The following is a 21,315-nucleotide window of genomic DNA, read 5'->3' on the forward strand; positions in this document are numbered from 1 at the left end:
GCGCCCGGGGATCTCGTGAAAGGAGGATTGGAGGACAAACCTCTGGACAATATTTTCTCTCGACAAATGTCGACGAAGCGTGAATAGATTGTCCAAATAGCTAGTCCAATCCTTGGTGAGAGCCAGCGGAAGTCGTGAGCACTGGTGGCATTATCATTAATGTATGTTGTCTGCAGATGCCGTCTACTGTTCTGGAGCTGAGGTGTAGAGTTCAGCAGTACAAATTCAATTTCTTTGTACAATTATTTCAAATAATTTGGCGAGACCAATAAAAGTATCATTGTGTTCAACCGTTTAGCTTGCTGCTGGATGAGCGAGTGCGAGATACCAGCTGTACAGTTTATAACAGCTCGTGTATTTATATCACAGACCATAGACTTGTCGAAGCTGCTCGATCCCAGTGGGCTGTGCGCTCCCAGTGGCTAATGGAAGGCGCGGACGACGTGTTGCAGTCTAGATTTCTGGAGCAGCAGCACCTGAATAACCAGCTTCAGCAGAACTATGACGAGCTGTCGATGAAGTTGGCTGCGGCCGAGCTGACGATCGATCGTCTTCGACTTGGCGTGAACACTCGCGTTCATAAAACGCTCATCTATGAATTGAAGGAAGACGAGCCAAAGCATGTGCAGCACAGTCTTCTACCGGCTGAACGCCCTTATCTCGATACTGAGCATCCACCCACTGGTGTGACGTCACTGACTGACGCCAATGGCCATGGGCCCATACTGGAGGAGGATGAGTCGCCATCGCCATCACCATCCCGGCCACTATCGGTGTCGCATGATCGTGATGCATCGATCGCTGATACCGTAGCGTCCAGTCGCTCCGCATCTCTCTTCAGCCCCGGCCGGCCGGGCAGTTTGGATTCCCAGCACCTCGCACTAATACTGCTGTGCCAATCTCTTCAGGTACTCTCCCAGAGGTCACAACAGTCAATTACACCTATACTGAACCGACTACTAGGACTGCTGTTGTGGACATTGAAATCCGATGAGATGATCGGGGCTGGCGCCCGTACTGCTTTTAGCGCGTACATGCACTGTATGTAGTTCACGTACACTGTAAAAATGGACCGGCGGTGCTCGCAGCTGCCAGGCCAGCGCCCCGTGGCCGCTTGACTTCTCCACGGATTTCAATGTCCGCTACAGTAGTATACTGGACCTGCAACCTTCTGCAACCCCTCCCCACACGAGTAACTTGTACGCCGGATGGCTGACCGTACGGTACTACCGCACTGAAATACCTTCCGACGCCTCTGGTTGTGTGTCGTCATCGCTCAGACAGGGCGTCCGAAATCTGTAGCTTTCAGTCCAGTACTGTATCACACTACGGTTAGGAATTCTTCTCGATGACTGTAGATCAGCAGCAGGTAGTTGGACTGTTTTAACATTGTTTTAAAATTTCTAATCCCAGCCGAAGTGTTGCAGTCTGATGTTAAAACCTTTCGCGGCAGTCTGCCCCAGCTGACTGCTTAGCGTTCCACTGTTTTCTTGTTTGTTTTTCCGTAGGCTGACATTGAGGCCTTGCTGCATCGTCTCGAGCAGACGCCGGCGCACGAGCGTCAGATCGACGGCCCCGCCGTGCGCACCGAGTTTGCTGGACTGCAGCGGCGCTTCGGCGAGCTGGACGAGGGTGTGCAGCGCATGCGCCAGGCCAGACATAGACAGCCGTGAGTAGTAGTAATAAGTCACTTTTTAACCCTTTGGAGTCCATGATCCGATTTCCAACCATGGGCATTTTGTATGCATGTGGGTGCAGTCAAAGTTTCGGTTCTCGCCCAAAACTTGACCAACTTCAACAATCGAAGGGTCTAGGTGGTAGAGAAAACTCTCAGCTATCGCCTCGAACAGGTCCGAAGCCTCTCTGATGAAGTTTGAGTGAGCGGCGATCGATCGAACATTTTGAATTTTCTGCGTTGCGTGCTGCGAGTCAACAGTGCGTGAAAAAAGGGATTTTCCCAACTTCATGACAGGCGGCACGTGCCAGGACCGGCGCAGCGTGAAGTCACGGCAAGGTAAGCTTCTACTCGAAAACATTTGAACAGTTCCGAGCTAGATTCAGTGAAATGGCCACAGGAGACCGATTTCGTCTCAGATCTGGAGCTGGACTCGCGTTTGGAGCGCGTTGTGGCGGACAATGAGTATTGCTCTTGGCGAGTTTGGGCTCATTGTATTTCTCTCATCAAGAGCTTTCCAACGAGCCCAAGATCTTCAAAATCGGTGAAGGAGAACCAAAGTTATGTTGGAAATTGAGTGCGCATTTTCGTCACTGCCACAAATTGCGAGGAAGCCAAAAAGCTATGGACTCCAAAGGGTTAAAGTGCTGTGATACTGTAAAACAATTTTAGGTGCATTAAAATTTCGGTGCCAGAGACCTGCCAGGTTTCAAGTGCAATTTAGAATTAGGTGACCAGCATTCCCTTCACATACAGTGCATACTCTAGTGCCTTTTAGGTGTAATTTAAATTTAGGTGCCTGGTTTCTCTACCGAAATTTCCGAAATTAAAGTTACACCGAAAATTACGTGTTTTACAGTATCTACCTATTTTCCAGAGTATACACCGCACTGGAGTATACACCGCACTGGAGTATACACCGCACTGGAGTATACACCGCACTGGAGTATACACCGCACTGGAGTATACACCGCACTGGAGTATACACCGCACTGGAGTATACACCGCACTGGAGTATACACCGCACTGGAGTATACACCGCACTGGAGTATACACCGCACTGGAGTATACACCGCACTGGAGTATACACCGCACTGGAGTATACACCGCACTGGAGTATACACCGCACTGGAGTATACACCGCACTGGAGTATACACCGCACTGGAGTATACACCGCACTGGAGTATACACCGCACTGGAGTATACACCGCACTGGAGTATACACCGCACTGGAGTATACACCGCACTGGAGTATACACCGCACTGGAGTATACACCGCACTGGAGTATACACCGCACTGGAGTATACACCGCACTGGAGTATACACCGCACTGGAGTATACACCGCACTGGAGTATACACCGCACTGGAGTATACACCGCACTGGAGTATACACCGCACTGGAGTATACACCGCACTGGAGTATACACCGCACTGGAGTATACACCGCACTGGAGTATAAGCTGCACCCCTATATTGTTGTGCCACGAATGCAGACATCTACCCTACTTTATTAATAGCACCGTTAATTGATCATCGTTGTATAAGCTGCACCCCCCCCCCCCCCCCTTTGGGTGAATTTTGATTGTTCCAATGCGCGGCTTATGCTCGGGAACAATACGGTACAGTCGACTTTGCATATAACGACACTCGGCGGGGCATCAGAAAAGTGTCCTTATTCGCGAAGTGTCCTTATACCCGAAGTCTCATTATTATGTAAACAGGTAGATGGGAATTTGCTCTGGGCATGGAAATTCTGTCGTTATTCGCGAATTGTCCTTATATCTGCAGTCGTTATTAGCGAAGTTGACTGTAGCTTGCACCATAGACTCATAGTGCATGTATGAAAGCCGAGGTCCCCCTGCTGCAACCTTTCCTGGGGCTGGGGTTCCATGCAGTGGAAGTTTTCCGTATGGAATTTAGCTTCTTTCGAAAAACACTTTCCTTGGCATTTGTACGGGAACCCCCTTCTATGTGTGCTAGGGAATAGGCATGTACTACCTTCCCCAATGCATGCAAATACATGTATAATCTGTTTGAAAGTTCGAATTTTGATTTGTCCAAAACCTGACTGTCCTGGAGTGCTGTCCCCTGCTTGGAGTTCTCGTCAGGAATGCATCATTACGTGTTGTACTGGTGTCGTCGTCGCGCACTCTCCTCAGTGTATTTGAAGAACTGTTCTACTGCCGTCTAAGAACCTTACAATGCAACCAGAGACCCTCTCTATGTTACACAGATTTAATCCTAAAGATGAAGTTTGTGTTTAAGCATAGCGAGAGTCTTTGGTTCGAGTCCTGGTGGTGAAAGTTGATTTTTTTCTTCAGCCTTTTACCCCTTTTCGACTACCTCAAACTTACGAAGATTTGTGTTTAATGTCGTTCTTGCAGATTGGCAGTAAATGCATCGCAGCCATTGGAAGATGAGGTAAGGAATTGCACGCGCACTAGTGCATTGCCAAGTACAGTAGTACAGCGGACCACTCTGTGCGTAGATGTTCGTGTAGTGATCATGTTAAAAGTACAGTTGCGCTCACTGAAGTCCGACCCCAAGTGCAAAACTGGACCAGTTCCGATTACACCGCTGTACTTGTACATGTGTACGTCCAGCCACATTCATTCCACTTCCAGGGTGTCAAGGGCCGTGCAAGTTGAGGGCGCAAAATGTGCATTTTGGGTTGGAGTCCACCGAGCACAACTAGCCATGGCGCCGTAAACTTTTTGAATTCTTTATTCTCACGATCTTGCGCAAGCCATTGTTCAGTATGACTTAGAGCTAGTCTACCATCGTGTTGATTACAACCTTTCTCAGTGTTAAGAGGTCTGAATTCGACACTGAGGGTATATGGGTGAAGTGGTGGCCCGCCGATGCGAATGTATTTGCTTGATATGTTCCTAAACACGTCAGGTGATGCGGCCGCGAATCCGGCTAACTTCTACTTTTTTTCTCAGTGTTGCTCTTAGTTATATGCTCAAGTGCATAGCCCGCACGGGGCACGGGGGGCACGTGCAACCCCCCCCCCACGGCTGTTACGACAGTACAAAACGGGCCCACTTGGTTTTTGTACAGGAGATGGCGCTTCCCGGGACTTTCCCGTTCTCAACGTTCAAAATTTGTACTCAAGGAGGTGTATTTTGAACGCAATCTCTTCTCAGTTGGGTCTCCAAAGCACCACTTCTGATCACCGCGTCGAGCTGTCCTCGCGGCTACAGTTGCGCAACATCCTGACCATACTTCGCCAAAGAAAAAAGTAGTGAATTTGAGCTTTCCTTCGCTGAGAAAAGCCATTCTTCATGGAAATTTGTCTCTGAAGTTGTTGCCGTTCGATCGTTCTAGTCACCGAAGTTTGTTGCCTCCTTGAGGTGCTCAACGAGTTTTCGTCACGTCAAGGGTAGTTTTGCCGAGGAGAAGAGTATCTGTGTAGCTGTTTTTTGTTACTGCTGGGGCCCCGCTGATTCCTTGTTGGCCCCGCTGGGTCCAAATCTCTAGCAACATTTAGTGGAAATTGTTATTTATTCAGTGGATTTGAAATGGAAAAACACCAAGAAAAGTTACAGCTGGTATGCAGGTTAGGCGGTGAAAAGTTGTGTAGTACTAGCCGTGGAACTCAGCACCTTGTGAGAGATCATGCGAAAGCCATTGAATCTGTGCTGAGTATTAATGTGTTGTGTGATGACCAAAAAACCCATGCATATGAATATGCATGTAGCTCCAGCCTCATCCAGTCTGCATTTAGACGATGCAACAATTGGCATGGATATTCCCCTGATGAAACTGTACGACATTGCATAACCGCCATACAAAGCAATTGCTGACTTGCTGCCGGAACGCTTTAAATACAGAGTTCGTTGCAGCAGGTGCCAACTTGCAGCACGCACGGCGGTACAACAACGTGATTAGAAAAGCCATTCTTCCTGTTGAGCTGCAAGACGTGTGTATTCCTGTGCTCCACCTAGATCTAGGGATTTATCCCTGGATTTACGGTGCACTTTGTGCTGACGCACATCAAATCGATATTGCACTGAGCAAATGTATGTTTCTTGCTGCAGATGACGGTGACTCTGCAGCGTTTACAGCACTTATCACTGCCTACAAGAAAGTACACGACACAGCAACACAACAATTACACCTACAGTCAGAAGCACAAAGCATTCTTAGTCAGCTGCAGTTTGTGACGCTACAAGAACGTACACGACACAGCAACACAACAACTACACCTACAGTCAGAAGCACAAAGCATTCTTAGGCAGCTGCAGTGTGTGACGCTGCACATTCAGCAGCAGGAAGTAGTGGCTGCTGGCTTGCAGACTGTGGCATCAAATCTGCACTTCCTATGGAAGGAGAAAGAAAAGGAACTCAATTTGATGAATGAGAGGTGATGTGGCTCGAAAAGAGCATGAGAAATTAACAGTAAAAGATTAAAAAAAAGCAGCTGGCCCGTGCGTAACTTCCTTGGAAGCAGTACTGCCACAGTACCAAATAAAGCGGCAAGCATATCACTCCGGAGCATTTGTTGGCAACCACATACACCGTGCGTTAAAACCGGATGTCATTGCTGCCCTCACTTCTGTCCCCCTTACAGTCGTGCAGAGCCGCACACCTGCGGACAGCGGCGAGGTTCAGCTGCTTGCCCAGGCAAAGTCCTTGAGAGATCGCTACTCGAGACTCTTCACAGAGTATGCAGCATGTCGCAAGCTGTTCAGCGGCAAGCTGTTCAGCGGCAAGCTGGTTTTTACAACAGCAACAAGGCAGGTTCTGGGTGATGCCATCCACACCTTCATGGCCACCTGCAGAGCGGAGGTTCTGGCACGCAAGTTAGGCAATGTGACTCCTAAGCTTCACCTTCTCGAGTGCCATGTCCTTCCTTGTACAGGGTTGAAATTAATTCTTGCTGATCTGTTCGGCCACACACTCTGAGCTCCTCTGATGAGACCTAACAAGGTTGAAATTAATTCTTGCTGATCTGTTCGGCCACACACTCTGAGCTCCGCTGATGAGACCTAACAAGGTTGAAATTAATTCTTGCTGATCTGTTCGGCCACACACTCTGAGCTCCGCTGATGAGACCTAACAAGGTCGAAATTTATTCTTGCTGATCTGTTCGGCCACACACTCTGAGCTCCCCTGATGAGACCTAACACTGTAACAGGGTTGAAACTAATTCTTGCTGATCTGTTCGGCCACACACTGTGAACTCCGCTGATGAGACCTAACAAGGTCGAAACAGCTATAGCTGTCCGGAGATTGAGTAAACTTGACAAAAAGTTCTCCTCCGATCCGAGGCGCAGGTCGTCATTTTGCGAAAGAGTCCTGCGAAGCACATCTCCTTTATCTGCTACTGAGCGGTATCCGTTCACTTCGCGGAGCACAGCTGCCTCCAACAACATTTTTTGACGAGCAAGAGACTGAAGAGACGAAATCCATAAAAGTACTAACTATTTCAAGTATTCGAAGTGACAGAACCTTTTCTTTCTGCAGAAATGATCATGAAAATTTGAAAAATGCGATGAGCGTACCCACGCTTTCCGTGTGACCTCTGTTGCCAGGGGCGTTGCTACAGGTCGCCGCCATCTTGCCAAGTGACCTCCCCGTAACAGCCGTGCCCCCCCCCCCCCCCAAATGTCGACCTAGGTTCAGCATGCACATAATGACCATGAATGACATGCAGCGGCCATCCTACACATATGCGGCCGTGCCTATAAAAGGGGGGCCAGCTACACCCCTGATGCTGGTCATGGTTGTTGGCAGTCAGGACTGTACGTACCCATGGACATGGCGGTATCATGACAGAAAACTGAATAATACAGTCAACTTGGCTAATAACGACTGCGGATATAACGACAATTCGCGAATATCGACAGCATTTCCATGCCCAGAGCAAAGTCCCATCTAACTGTAACACATATAATGAGACTTCGGGTATAACGACACTTCGCGAATAAGAACACTTTTCTGATGCCCCGCCGAGTGTCGTTATACGCAAAGTTGACTGTACACATTCTGGAGTGGAACGTGAACTTTTGATCGCCTCTGACTTCTTGCTCCGTGTGACAACTGTGTATGCATGTTTGCTGTTTCAGTTGGCCACTGTTAGGGAGATGATGAGCGCACTTGAGGCAACACTGCATCCCGAGCGCCATGGCGCACCTCGCACCCAGCTCTCATCCACCCACAGTGAACCGGCCAGGTTGGTGGAAACAGTATTGTGTTGTTTGTGCTGTGCGGTAATGTGACGTACAGGCGGAGTACCGCGAGCTTTTCCTTTCAGCCTCATTGCACATGTACACGATGGTAGTATTCTCAGATTCATGACATCTTAGCACACGAAGAGACGAAGCCAGTTGTAAATCCGATGAGGCCTTTCGTACCGTTACTTCTCGAGTCAGTACATGGCCACCAATATGCTGTGTATATTGACATCGTTGTGCTTAGTCTCATAATCACCATGTACTGGTTTGAGAAGTAGTGGTACGAAAGGCCTCATCAGATTTTCAACCTCGGCTTTGTCTCTTCGTGTGCTAATAGGCTTCCCTCCGATTAAGTCTTTTTTTATTCATGACGTCATTCTTATTTCTGGAAGGGTTGTATTGGAAGCCTGTATGCACACCTATTATCTACTCAGACAGTCAGAGTACACGTGTGTCGGTACAGCTGAGTGCTTCTCAGCACATCCTGGCATCCAGTAATGCCGACTTGGATTTGCTGCTGCTGCTGTGGGGGGTTTGTGCTGTCACTTGTTGACATGTACTCGCAGCTGGTTACGGCCGGTAGTGTCTGAGAAGGAGGAGTGTTGCTTCCACCACTCACTTTCAAGGACGCATGTGACAGCTATTGCTTAATTGGTGTGTGTGTGTGTGTTGTGTCGTCCTGTGCACACTTTCTGGCTATTTCTGCCGCTGTGGCTGCGTTGGCTGCTGTGAGATCGTGGCCATTTCAGTACTCGGATTAACTGTTTCACTTTGATGATTCGGTTTATTTTATTTTGCCTTGCCCTGTATTAGGTTTGCAGCAGTGGCTGGTGATCGCAGTACAACTCCGGTACGTACATATCCTCTGTACTACTTGTACATTGAAGAAAAGCTCTTCAGTTATTTACTACATCCTCAACCCGTCACCACCATGCGCTCTTAGCCGAACCAATGCACGAAGCATAGCATACCAGCACAGCAAGGACACTTCCGTTGACAGATAATTTTGGCGGGTTGAGGATGTAGTAAATAATTGTATGGCTGAAAGCTCTTCAGTATATTTTAAAATTTTCTATCCTTTCTTTTGTCTCAGGCTTCAGGTTTGTGTAGGATGGACTGGATAGAATAGTTTCACCATTTTTCCTGAGCACATCTACAAGAGAACAATGGTCCTAGTGACCTTATGTCTTGATATATCTCCTGTGTACCTCCCAATATCATGGTCTAGTAAGATTTCATTCAGATACTTCAAGTACATCTACTATATATCCAGTAGTGTGTCACTCGTGTGTGTGTGTGTGTGTGTGTGTGTGTGTGTGTGTGTGTGTGTGTGTGTGTGTGTGTGTGTGTGTGTGTGTGTGTGTGTGTGTGTGTGTGTGTGTGTGTGTGTGTGTGTGTGTGTGTGTGTGTGTGTGTGTAATTGTACGTTCTATTCCAATGATATGCTGTAGATGTCAGCTGGCAGCTTGGCGGATGTGCCGAGCATCGATGAATGTGATGACCTCAGCCAGTATGGCATGTGAGTACAGTCGTCCCTCTCTAATCCGGCACTTGTTTATCCGGAACCCTTGCCAACCGGCGCACTTTCTGACGAAACCGATTTTTTTCGTTCAATTCCTACATCTTAATCCGGCACTTGAATTCCGCCTCCGGCAGTGACTTTTTGAAACGAATCGCTCAAACTGCACGTAGTTTGATTTCATAATCCGGCAGTCGTAAATCGCGTACCGTACAGGTGCACTCCTTGCCAGGCCAGGCTAGGCCAGTCTGGTCAATGTTGTCCAGGAGACAACGGCAGTCCACCATACTTTCTTATTTTAGCAAGGAGTAGTGTCCTGCCAATTTTCAGGTGTGTGTGTGTGTGCGCGTGTGTGTGAAAGAGTACATGTGAACATGTTCTCTGTTTTACTTTATCACTTTATCACTGTGTATATTCCCGGAGAACAATTGAGAATATAAAGCCGTGCACCAAATACTTGGGTCGACACGGAAAAACCCTGCGTTTTGACGTACATATGATACATGCATGCAATTGGGTAGGGCCGGGTCAGAGGGCAGGATTTCTTAATCCAGCACCCTCGTTAATCCAGCAGAAAACGCCGTAGCAAAAGGTGCCGGATTAGAGAGGGACGACTGACTGTATAGCACTCTGCTGAACTTTGGATGGAATGAAGATGCCCCCCCCCCCCCTTCCTCTCATCTGCTGTGGTCTTGGATCTTATACCTCACAAGACTTCCTGTTATTGCTGTCTGGAAATCCGAATACTAGTATCTGCATTGGGGTCTGTACTGGAATTACATTGAGTAACACTGTACTGAACGTTGGCGTGTACTGTTTTACTTTGCTGGTACAATATCACCAGGTCCATGTCACAGCCCGACTCCCCCGCTTACTCCCCGCCGCCCTCGTCACATGACCACCCCGTTCAAACGCCCGCACACCATGATGATGTCATCGTCACACGCCATGACGATTTCATCGCTGACAACAGCAGTCCGCTGTCGTCCTCGTCCCAGCGCTCGTTTGCCGAGCCGAAGCCGGCTTTCTCGGCCAGCCGTCGCCGTGCCTGGCAGTCGTCCGACTCGGAGGGTGCGTCTGCTCCGTCGCGATCCAGTCACCGACGACCGCCCGTGCTAGCTGTGCGCAGCAACAGCAGCGTCTCGTCCGTGCGAGGCGCTCCGCTGCCATCGGTGACGGCAAGTGAGCCACCCGTCGCCACCACCACCACCACCGCAGTACCAACACAGTGAGTCCTGAATGAAGTGTCTTTGTCACTTGCTTGGACCATTATGTTTAGACCTGTGCTGGTGGTCTTGTTTGTAGTGTCTTGTTGGGTGGGTGGGTGGGTGGGGGGAGGGGGGGGGGGGGTATGCACACTTGTAACTACATGTACCGTAAACCTGTCAAGGGGACCACTCGGATAAGGCGACCACCTGTCCTAGAAGACCACTGCAACCAGGACCAAGAGATGCTATTTCCAGTCAAATGACCCTGGATAAGGAGACCACCTGGTAACAGAGACCAGTTTTTGAAGGTCCCTTGAGCGGTCGTCTTAGACAGGTTTCACTGTATGCTGATACTGCCAGTGGGTGGTGATTATTTTCATATTGTACCAAGAGTACTTGAAATACACGGAGTTGTGTACAACTGAGTGAGTGCTGAATCGTCAGCGATCAGTGCTGGTATATATACGTGTAACACGTTGGTTATGTTCTGCTGCGCCTCACCCGTGCCACCAGTGCTGGACCCGCCATTCATGTAGTATGCAATGACTAGTTGGGTGGATGGGATACTCGACTGTGTTGCTCAAGTGTGGGTATGATGCGTGTGCTGAGGTAGTGATTGCTGGTAACTGCTGTGGTCTTTGGCAACCCTCCCAGGCCAGCTCCCGCCTTGTGTTGGACTTGTGTACGTAGTTTTGATATATTTACGTGTGTGTATGTGCGTTTGTTTGTGTGTGTGTCTACGCGTGTGCGCGCGTATGTGTGTGTGTGTGTGTGTGTGTGTGTGTGTGTGTATTCCTGTCAGGACTAATTACCCGTCCTCGGCCAACCCATCGTACGCGTCACCCTACCAAGCTCCCACGTTCACGGGCGGCATGGCCCGGCCATACTACCCGGACTCACCGGCAGCGGCACCAGCAGCAGCAGCTGTAGTGCTGACAAGCGATGCATCCATCGAGCCACCACCACCGCCAACGCAGCATCACGTGCCATGGCCGCAAGGTGCTACGATAGCCACCAGCACTGCGCCGATGACCGACGGGCGTCACCCAGTGCCTGCAGCTGGCCCGGGCATGCAGCATCATCATCATCCGATCGTGCAGGGCATGCCACACGGGAACGGCAACGTGGCGGCGTCACCACTGCGACCCAACGGTCACACACGACCGGCGTTTGTGCACGTGCCAGCGCCAGAGCCGGACAGTGGTTACACTGGGTCGGATATGCCTGTCGTGAGCACACGGACACGCAACGGTCCCCAAACACACGGTGTTGTCCGCTCATCCACCGGTAGTGAACTATTGCCCATTGCGTCCCAGTCATCTGCCGGAAGCAGTGAGCACCAGCTGAGCTCCTGTGAGTATCCTGTACATGTAGTAGTCTCATTATAACGGTCTTTTCACCTGCACATGTAGACTGTAGTCTTATAGTCCTGCACTTGTACATGTAGTCTTGAATAAACTGACATGTTGCGTCTGTACCTGTCTGCTGATAGGCTGGTGCCAGTTCGAAAACAGTGCTGTGAGCACAACTAAAAGGTGTCTGCTGTGTGCGTGTGTATGCGTGTGTGTGCGTGCGTGTGTGTGTGTGTGTGTGTGTGTGTGCTACGTCTAACATAGTTTGTTCGCGATCATCAATTCAGCGATGGGCAGGGGTATGAGTGTGTTTGTGTTTATGTTCTTGCAACTGCAGCGTCGAGCATCAGCCTTCAAAGCGATGCCAGCACCGCACACCCACCTCCACCTCGATCTGTAGAACATCCCGTGGAGACGTTAGCTTCAGCGACTGTCTCTGGGACCAGCTCATCCCCTACATCATCAACAGCAGCTGGAACACGTTCCGGCAGCAGTGTGGGTCTACCAGCCTCTCCCTCCGTGAATAGGTATGTAATGCTAAAAGCCATGCACCCATTTTGCCAAAGATAACAATCCTGTTATCCTCAGAGAGTAGTTAGGTGGACACACCGATTCCCGAAGCACTGCAAACCAAACCAATTCCTTTACGTACAACGCTTCGGCCAAATTGCCATCGTCAGGTACGAAATGAAACAATGATGCCATGCAGGCCAAAGAAGAATCCTGTTATCCTTGCAAGAAATATCGCCGTAGCACACTTGTTTTCTGGAGCAAAACGGCTTATCCATTTTCACGTACATGTGAAAACAGGGTTTGAACTGGTTGATTACGCGTGACGGGGGCTGTCTGAGCTGGTCATATACGTACTTCAGTATGACACTGGCTCTCTGAACTTGTCGCATAGACAGGACACTGGCTCTCTTTTAAAACTGCTCGCATACACATGACAGGGTGCCATTCAGTCTCAGCGTAACCCTAGTGTAACACAGCATAACCCTAGTGTAGCACAGCATAACCCTAGTGTAACACAGCATAACCCTAGTGTAACACAGCATAACCCTAGTGTAACACAGCGTAACCCTAGTGTAGCACAGCATAACCCTAGTGTAACACAGCGTAACCCTAGTGTAACACAGTATAACCCTAGTGTAACACAGCGTAACCCTAGTGTAACACAGCGTAACCCTAGTGTAACACAGCGTAACCCTAGTGTAACACAGCATAACCCTAGTGTAACACAGTATAACCCTAGTGTAACACAGTATAACCCTAGTGTAACACAGCGTAACCCTAGTGTAACACAGCGTAACCCTAGTGTAACACAGCGTAACCCTAGTGTAACACAGCGTAACCCTAGTGTAACACAGTATAACCCTAGTGTAACACAGCGTAACCCTAGTGTAACACAGCGTAACCCTAGTGTAACACAGCATAACCCTAGTGTAACACAGTATAACCCTAGTGTAACACAGCGTAACCCTAGTGTAACACAGTATAACCCTAGTGTAACGCAGTATAACCCTAGTGTAACACAGCGTAACCCTAGTGTAACACAGTATAACCCTAGTGTAACACAGTATAACCCTAGTGTAACACAGCGTAACCCTAGTGTAACACAGCGTAACCCTAGTGTAACACAGTATAACCCTAGTGTAACACAGCGTAACCCTAGTGTAACACAGCATAACCCTAGTGTAACACAGCGTAACCCTAGTGTAACACAGCATAACCCTAGTGTAACACAGCATAACCCTAGTGTAACACAGCATAACCCTAGTGTAACACAGCGTAACCCTAGTGTAACACAGTATAACCCTAGTGTAACACAGCGTAACCCTAGTGTAACACAGCGTAACCCTAGTGTAGCACAGCATAACCCTAGTGTAACACAGCGTAACCCTAGTGTAACACAGCGTAACCCTAGTGTAACACAGCGTAACCCTAGTGTAACACAGTATAACCCTAGTGTAACACAGTATAACCCTAGTGTAACACAGCGTAACCCTAGTGTAACACAGCGTAACCCTAGTGTAACACAGCGTAACCCTAGTGTAACACAGCGTAACCCTAGTGTAACACAGTATAACCCTAGTGTAACACAGTATAACCCTAGTGTAACACAGCGTAACCCTAGTGTAACACAGTATAACCCTAGTGTAACACAGTATAACCCTAGTGTAACACAGCGTAACCCTAGTGTAACACAGCGTAACCCTAGTGTAACACAGTATAACCCTAGTGTAACACAGCGTAACCCTAGTGTAACACAGCGTAACCCTAGTGTAACACAGCGTAACCCTAGTGTAACACAGCGTAACCCTAGTGTAACACAGCATAACCCTAGTGTAACACAGTATAACCCTAGTGTAACACAGCGTAACCCTAGTGTAACACAGTATAACCCTAGTGTAACACAGTATAACCCTAGTGTAACACAGCATAACCCTAGTGTAACACAGCATAACCCTAGTGTAGCACAGCGTAACCCTAGTGTAACACAGCGTAACCCTAGTGTAACACAGCGTAACCCTAGTGTAACACAGCGTAACCCTAGTGTAACACAGCGTAACCCTAGTGTAACACAGCATAACCCTAGTGTAACACAGCATAACCCTAGTGTAACACAGCGTAACCCTAGTGTAACACAGCGTAACCCTAGTGTAACACAGTATAACCCTAGTGTAACACAGCGTAACCCTAGTGTAACACAGTATAACCCTAGTGTAACACAGTATAACCCTAGTGTAACACAGCGTAACCCTAGTGTAACACAGTATAACCCTAGTGTAACACAGCGTAACCCTAGTGTAACACAGCATAACCCTAGTGTAACACAGCATAACCCTAGTGTAACACAGCATAACCCTAGTGTAACACAGCATAACCCTAGTGTAACACAGCATAACCCTAGTGTAACACAGCGTAACCCTAGTGTAACACAGCGTAACCCTAGTGTAACACAGCGTAACCCTAGTGTAACACAGCGTAACCCTAGTGTAACACAGCATAACCCTAGTGTAACACAGCATAACCCTAGTGTAACACAGCGTAACCCTAGTGTAACACAGCGTAACCCTAGTGTAACACAGCATAACCCTAGTGTAACACAGCATAACCCTAGTGTAGCACAGCATAACCCTAGTGTAACACAGCATAACCCTAGTGTAACACAGCATAACCCTAGTGTAACACAGCATAACCCTAGTGTAACACAGCATAACCCTAGTGTAACACAGCATAACCCTAGTGTAACACAGCATAACCCTAGTGTAACACAGCATAACCCTAGTGTAACACAGCATAACCCTAGTGTAACACAGCATAACCCTAGTGTAACACAGCATAACCCTAGTGTAACACAGCATAACCCTAGTGTAACACAGCATAACCCTAGTGTAACACAGCATAACCCTAGTGTAACACAGCATAACCCTAGTGTAGCACAGCATAACCCTAGTGTAACACAGCATAACCCTAGTGTAACACAGCATAACCCTAGTGTAACACAGCATAACCCTAGTGTAGCACAGTATAACCCTAGTGTAACACAGCATAACCCTAGTGTAACACAGCATAACCCTAGTGTAGCACAGTATAACCCTAGTGTAACACAGCATAACCCTAGTGTAACACAGCATAACCCTAGTGTAACACAGCATAACCCTAGTGTAACACAGCATAACCCTAGTGTAGCACAGCATAACCCTAGTGTAACACAGCGTAACCCTAGTGTAACACAGCATAACCCTAGTGTAACACAGCATAACCCTAGTGTAACACAGCATAACCCTAGTGTAACACAGCATAACCCTAGTGTAACACAGCATAACCCTAGTGTAACACAGCATAACCCTAGTGTAACACAGCATAACCCTAGTGTAACACAGCATAACCCTAGTGTAACACAGCATAACCCTAGTGTAACACAGCATAACCCTAGTGTAACACAGCATAACCCTAGTGTAACACAGCATAACCCTAGTGTAACACAGCATAACCCTAGTGTAGCACAGCATAACCCTAGTGTAACCCAGCATAACCCTAGTGTAACACAGCATAACCCTAGTGTAACACAGCATAACCCTAGTGTAGCACAGTATAACCCTAGTGTAACACAGCATAACCCTAGTGTAACACAGCATAACCCTAGTGTAGCACAGTATAACCCTAGTGTAACACAGCATAACCCTAGTGTAACACAGCATAACCCTAGTGTAACACAGCATAACCCTAGTGTAACACAGCATAACCCTAGTGTAACACAGCATAACCCTAGTGTAACACAGCATAACCCTAGTGTAACACAGCATAACCCTAGTGTAACACAGCATAACCCTAGTGTAACACAGCATAACCCTAGTGTAACACAGCATAACCCTAGTGTAGCACAGCATAACCCTAGTGTAACCCAGCATAACCCTAGTGTAACACAGCATAACCCTAGTGTAACACAGCATAACCCTAGTGTAGCACAGTATAACCCTAGTGTAACACAGCATAACCCTAGTGTAACACAGCATAACCCTAGTGTAGCACAGTATAACCCTAGTGTAACACAGCATAACCCTAGTGTAACACAGCATAACCCTAGTGTAACACAGCATAACCCTAGTGTAACACAGCATAACCCTAGTGTAACACAGCATAACCCTAGTGTAACACAGCGTAACCCTAGTGTAACACAGCGTAACCCTAGTGTAACACAGCGTAACCCTAGTGTAACACAGCGTAACCCTAGTGTAACACAGCATAACCCTAGTGTAACACAGCATAACCCTAGTGTAACACAGCGTAACCCTAGTGTAACACAGCGTAACCCTAGTGTAACACAGCATAACCCTAGTGTAACACAGCATAACCCTAGTGTAACACAGCATAACCCTAGTGTAACCCAGCATAACCCTAGTGTAACACAGCATAACCCTAGTGTAACACAGCATAACCCTAGTGTAGCACAGTATAACCCTAGTGTAACACAGCATAACCCTAGTGTAACACAGCATAACCCTAGTGTAGCACAGTATAACCCTAGTGTAACACAGCATAACCCTAGTGTAACACAGCATAACCCTAGTGTAACACAGCATAACCCTAGTGTAACACAGCATAACCCTAGTGTAACACAGCGTAACCCTAGTGTAACACAGCATAACCCTAGTGTAACACAGCATAACCCTAGTGTAACACAGCGTAACCCTAGTGTAACACAGCATAACCCTAGTGTAACACAGCGTAACCCTAGTGTAACACAGCATAACCCTAGCCCTATACAACATACAGTGATTACTACTGGTTGCTCCCACATGGTTCAGTTGGAGCATTGCCAAGTGGCCTTATAAAAGCAATGGTTTGCATGTTCAAGCAGCAGTATATCTTCACTCTCGAATCACTCGTTATTGTGCTCTGGCGACTTGCTGCCTTGCTTGCCATCCAGCTCAAACTGGCTAAATTATTTGTGTGAATAAAGCCAGGGTCTGGCAAAGCTTAGTGTTCCTGCTGCTGCTTCTTTTTTCTTTTGAATTCCGCATCTACAATGTGTTTTAATATGTGTGTGTGTGTGTGTGTTTGTGTGTTTGTTTGTGTGTGCATGCTGCAGTGCTATTCTCAGTTTGCGCGGTGACCTGGCACGCTTGCGACAGCAGCTGCTGGAAGGCTCATCATCACCCTCCGCCACACCAGTGTCCACCCCCGTATCCACACCGGTACGCAGCAGGAATGTTCCGGCTGCTGCTGCTGCTGCTCCCGCCAGCAGTACAGCACCGATCAGACTGCCAAAGTCGCTCAGCAAATCGTCGGAGGCGTCGGAGGCCGCACTGCGCAATCTACTCGACAACGTCACGGACCCGCGGCCGCGCAGCGGCACTGGCAAACCGTACTCATCACCGTCGCTGTCTCGCCGTCTGCTGCACGATACGCCGGGCACAACGAGCGGGCTTTCCATTGGGTTCAGCACGTCAGGGTCTTCATCGACTAATGCCGACATGCCACCTCCGCCCCAGCCTGCTGTGTACTATACCGGCAACGGAACTACGCAGCATGATCCTGGCCAGTCGAATTTGAGCACCCTATCCAGCTCTGATCCAGACCCGATCCCTGCCGTAGATCCCAACCAATACAGAACAAAACCATATGGTTATGTTTCGGCGCCAACACCGACACACGCCCATGCAGCGCAGCCGCCACCGTCACAATCGCCGGTCCTTCAACACCGCCAGCAACTACAGCAGCAACAGTCGTCGCCATCCTTGCGCATGGCTTCATCTCGAGCCACACAAACGCCGACACGTCCAGTTACGGCTACCAGCGTCCCAGATAGCTTGGTACAGACATCGGGGAGAAGCAGTGTTCAGCGACGACATCCACCTCCGCAGTCACCGCGGGATATGCCACCGCTGCCTCTTGTCGACGCTCAAGTCCAAACCGTTCGCGACACTCCCACACAAACCAATTTTACGCAGGTTATGCCTTCGCTCGACACTTCGACACAAACAAGTGTGACGCATGATATGTCTACGCGTGTGCCACTCAGCTCCAATGCTCAGACGCCTCGACGCGTGCCAGCGCACACGCCGCACAGCGTGCAGACACAGACACCTGGTGAAAAGTCGGTCACGTGGCAGCCGCAGCACCACCAGCACGCGTTGCCTGTGGGTGTTGCCAACGCTGGCACACAGGCAATGGGGTACGACAGCGGCCTGCAGTTCTTCTCCCCCGCGCCCAGGGGCTATGCACCGGCCGAGTACGGTGATGGCGGTGTGCAGACGAGGGACTGGTCGCACTCGGCAGGGCCAGTGTATCGCCATTGCTCCGTGGGCCGACCAGCAGCAGCCACTGCCAGTACAGCACACGCTGTGCATCCCGTAATGCAACACGCTGCTTCTCCAGCACCGCCGCCGCCACCGCCTACACAGCCACAGTACGTCACACCGGTCCCTGTCTACGCAACATTCGATTCGCCTGTGCAGACCTACCGCAGTACTGTACCAACAAGCAGGTAACTCTCTCTCTCTCTCTCTCTCTCACTCTCTCTCTCACTCTCTCTCTCTCACTCTCTCTCTCTCTCTCTCTCTATCCATCTCTCACTCTCTCTCTCTCTCACTCTCTCTCTCTCTCTCTATCCATCTCTCACTCTCTCTCTCTCTCTCACTCTCTCTCTCTCTCTCTCTCTCTCTCTCTCTCTCTCTCTCTCTTCAATTGAGTCCATTATAGCTTGTTCGCTGTGTCCATTAAGTTCAAATATGGATGATGAGTGCGCATGCAGCTAACCAGGACAACGGAACATGAAATCACTGTATGTGTGTGTATATGTATGTTTACTGCAGTAGTACTCCAGTGAGGCTGGTATACCCTGACACATATACCATGGTAAGTCGCAATGTCCTTTTTACTGCCTTGGTGTGCTCCGCCTCTGCCGACAAAGCCCAGGAAATCAAGCACCTTCCCTCTCTCTCCCTCTCTCTCTCTCTCTCTCTCTCTCTCTCTCTCTCTCTCTCTCTCTCTCTCTCTCCTTCTCTCTCTCACTCACTCTCTCTCACTCACTGTTAGTTGTTTTTCATGCCAATACTTATGGTGAATTGTGTGTTGCTCCCTACACAGGAGTCTGCGTTTTCCCTCAAGTATCGCCAAAGTCACTGTAGCCTCTTCTTAGTACTTATGATGTTTGTTCTGTATTGCCTACAGCCCTACTTGGACGAGCTCGACCTGACGGAGGCCAATCTCCAGGCCACGCAGCTCAAGCGCCGCTCTGAGGGCATGGCACGTGGTCTGGAGGATTCACTGGCCTACTCACTCCGCAGTAGCCGCTCACCACGTATATAGCAATCCACTGCATCCGGTTGCCTTCGAGCCAGCGTACTGAATATGTAACAATCCACCGTGTCTGGGTGCCTTCGAGCCAGCGTATGTGACAATCCACTGCCCTCGAGCCTGCGTAACAATCCACCGCCTCTGGGTGCCTTCGAGCCAGCGTATGTGACAATCCACTGCCCTCGAGCCTGCGTAACAATCCACCGCCTCTGGTTGCCTTCGAGCCAGCGTATGTGACAATCCACTGCCCTCGAGCCTGCGTAACAATCCACCGCCTCTGGTCGCCTTCGAGCCCGTGTATGTAATAATCCACTGCCTCCGGTTGCCCTCGAGCCTGGGTATGTAACAATCCATTGCGTATGGTTGCCCTAGAGTTGTGTCAACATGACATGGCTGACTAGCGCTTGGAGCTACCTGAATTCACGAAATCGTCACTGATGTTCTCTGCCAGATCTTTGACGTTGCCAGTTTTATTCTTCTCATCGTTCCTGACCGTATCCTGTCTATCTTCACTATGGATGCTTTCCCTCTTAGCAACATGGAGGAGCTATGCTCACCTTCAGAAGTTATTCTTATTACCTGCAGTCCTGTAGTGGTACTGTGGTACATCTGCTGTCATGCCGGGCACACTCAGTCATATTTATAATGTTTTTTTGTGGTTTGTTTCTGTTCGTACCATTTTCGTTTTTGTTCGCTTTTTCTTTTCTTAGTACGTGTACAGAGAGCCACAGTCCATGGTCTATTTTGTGTACTGTGGCTTGTTGCGGTGTCTGCTCTCTGCTGGCAAGATTTCACTTGGTTGTGCTGGTGTCGTTCCCAACCTTCTATATTTTTGAAGGGTATTTTTTCGTACACACATGCTGTATGTCACCGTTGTCCCTCTTCTTTCTTTTTCCCATAATTATGGAAGCTATTTTCAACATAGAGCTGACCTCATCTCCGGAATATAATTTTTTACTTGAGTTTGTTTCGCAGTTGAAGTATTTTCACACCCGTTTAGTATTAGTCCGCTGGCGCACTTCGAATATATTTCCGCAGCCATCTTCTATACCATTTTCACATTTTAAATGAAAAAAATCTGCTCTGAGCATGCCAAGCCCAACAGTCCTTTCCCAACCAGGGAGTCTCGACATACTAGTAACAGATTGTGGTCCTTTTTTTGCCGGTAAACAAAGAAACAGTGCTGTTCAGCAGGGTGTAGCAAAACATGTGTTTTTACTACTGCCTCAGTGCCTGCTTTTCAGCCTGTACGTACTGCAGCTACATGTAATTGTGCATTGACGTCGGTGTATGCACTTGTGGTGGGTAGTCTTCTAGGCGCCTCGCGTGGCATCCGGGTGTGTCTATGTCGGGAGTGAGTCCCACGCCACTTATTCTACTGGCGCATGTGCATGTCAGCAGCGGATCCAGCGATCTCTACAGGGGGGAGTCCAGTACATGTATAGTCAAAACTAAAATTTAGCTGACACATGCACATGGACACGCATGTGGTTGCCAGTAGCACATTAACGAAATTTAGGGGGTTCCGCGGAACCCCTCCTGGATCCCCCTAGCCCTGCATGTCATCAAG

The 21,315-nt window shown here is 48.8% G+C and overlaps 1 protein-coding gene across 3 annotated transcripts; it reads left to right on the top strand.

Annotated features, from left to right (window-relative positions):
- The first annotated feature begins 23 nt into the window (after positions 1–23).
- On the top strand, positions 24–20,886 carry LOC135823094 (uncharacterized). Of its 3 annotated transcripts, XM_065335926.1 has the most exons (13): positions 24–908; positions 1,509–1,669; positions 4,063–4,099; positions 7,753–7,859; positions 8,674–8,710; positions 9,312–9,379; positions 10,224–10,607; positions 11,390–11,940; positions 12,277–12,466; positions 17,536–18,933; positions 19,262–19,304; positions 19,620–19,649; positions 19,710–20,886. In XM_065335926.1, the coding sequence occupies exons 1-13, from the start codon at positions 426–428 to the stop codon at positions 19,755–19,757; spliced, it is 3,537 nt and encodes a 1,178-aa protein (XP_065191998.1). In that variant the 5' UTR covers positions 24–425; the 3' UTR covers positions 19,758–20,886. The 3 variants fall into 3 exon arrangements, with proteins under 3 accessions (XP_065191998.1, XP_065191997.1, XP_065191996.1); XM_065335925.1 differs by having other exon boundaries at positions 19,265–19,304; positions 19,620–20,886; XM_065335924.1 differs by having other exon boundaries at positions 25–908; positions 19,620–20,886.
- The last annotated feature ends 429 nt before the right edge of the window (positions 20,887–21,315 follow it).

The sequence above is a fragment of the Sycon ciliatum genome, chromosome 8 (genome assembly GCF_964019385.1).
Source record: "Sycon ciliatum chromosome 8, ocSycCili1.1, whole genome shotgun sequence".
NCBI classification, from domain to species: domain Eukaryota; kingdom Metazoa; phylum Porifera; class Calcarea; order Leucosolenida; family Sycettidae; genus Sycon; species Sycon ciliatum.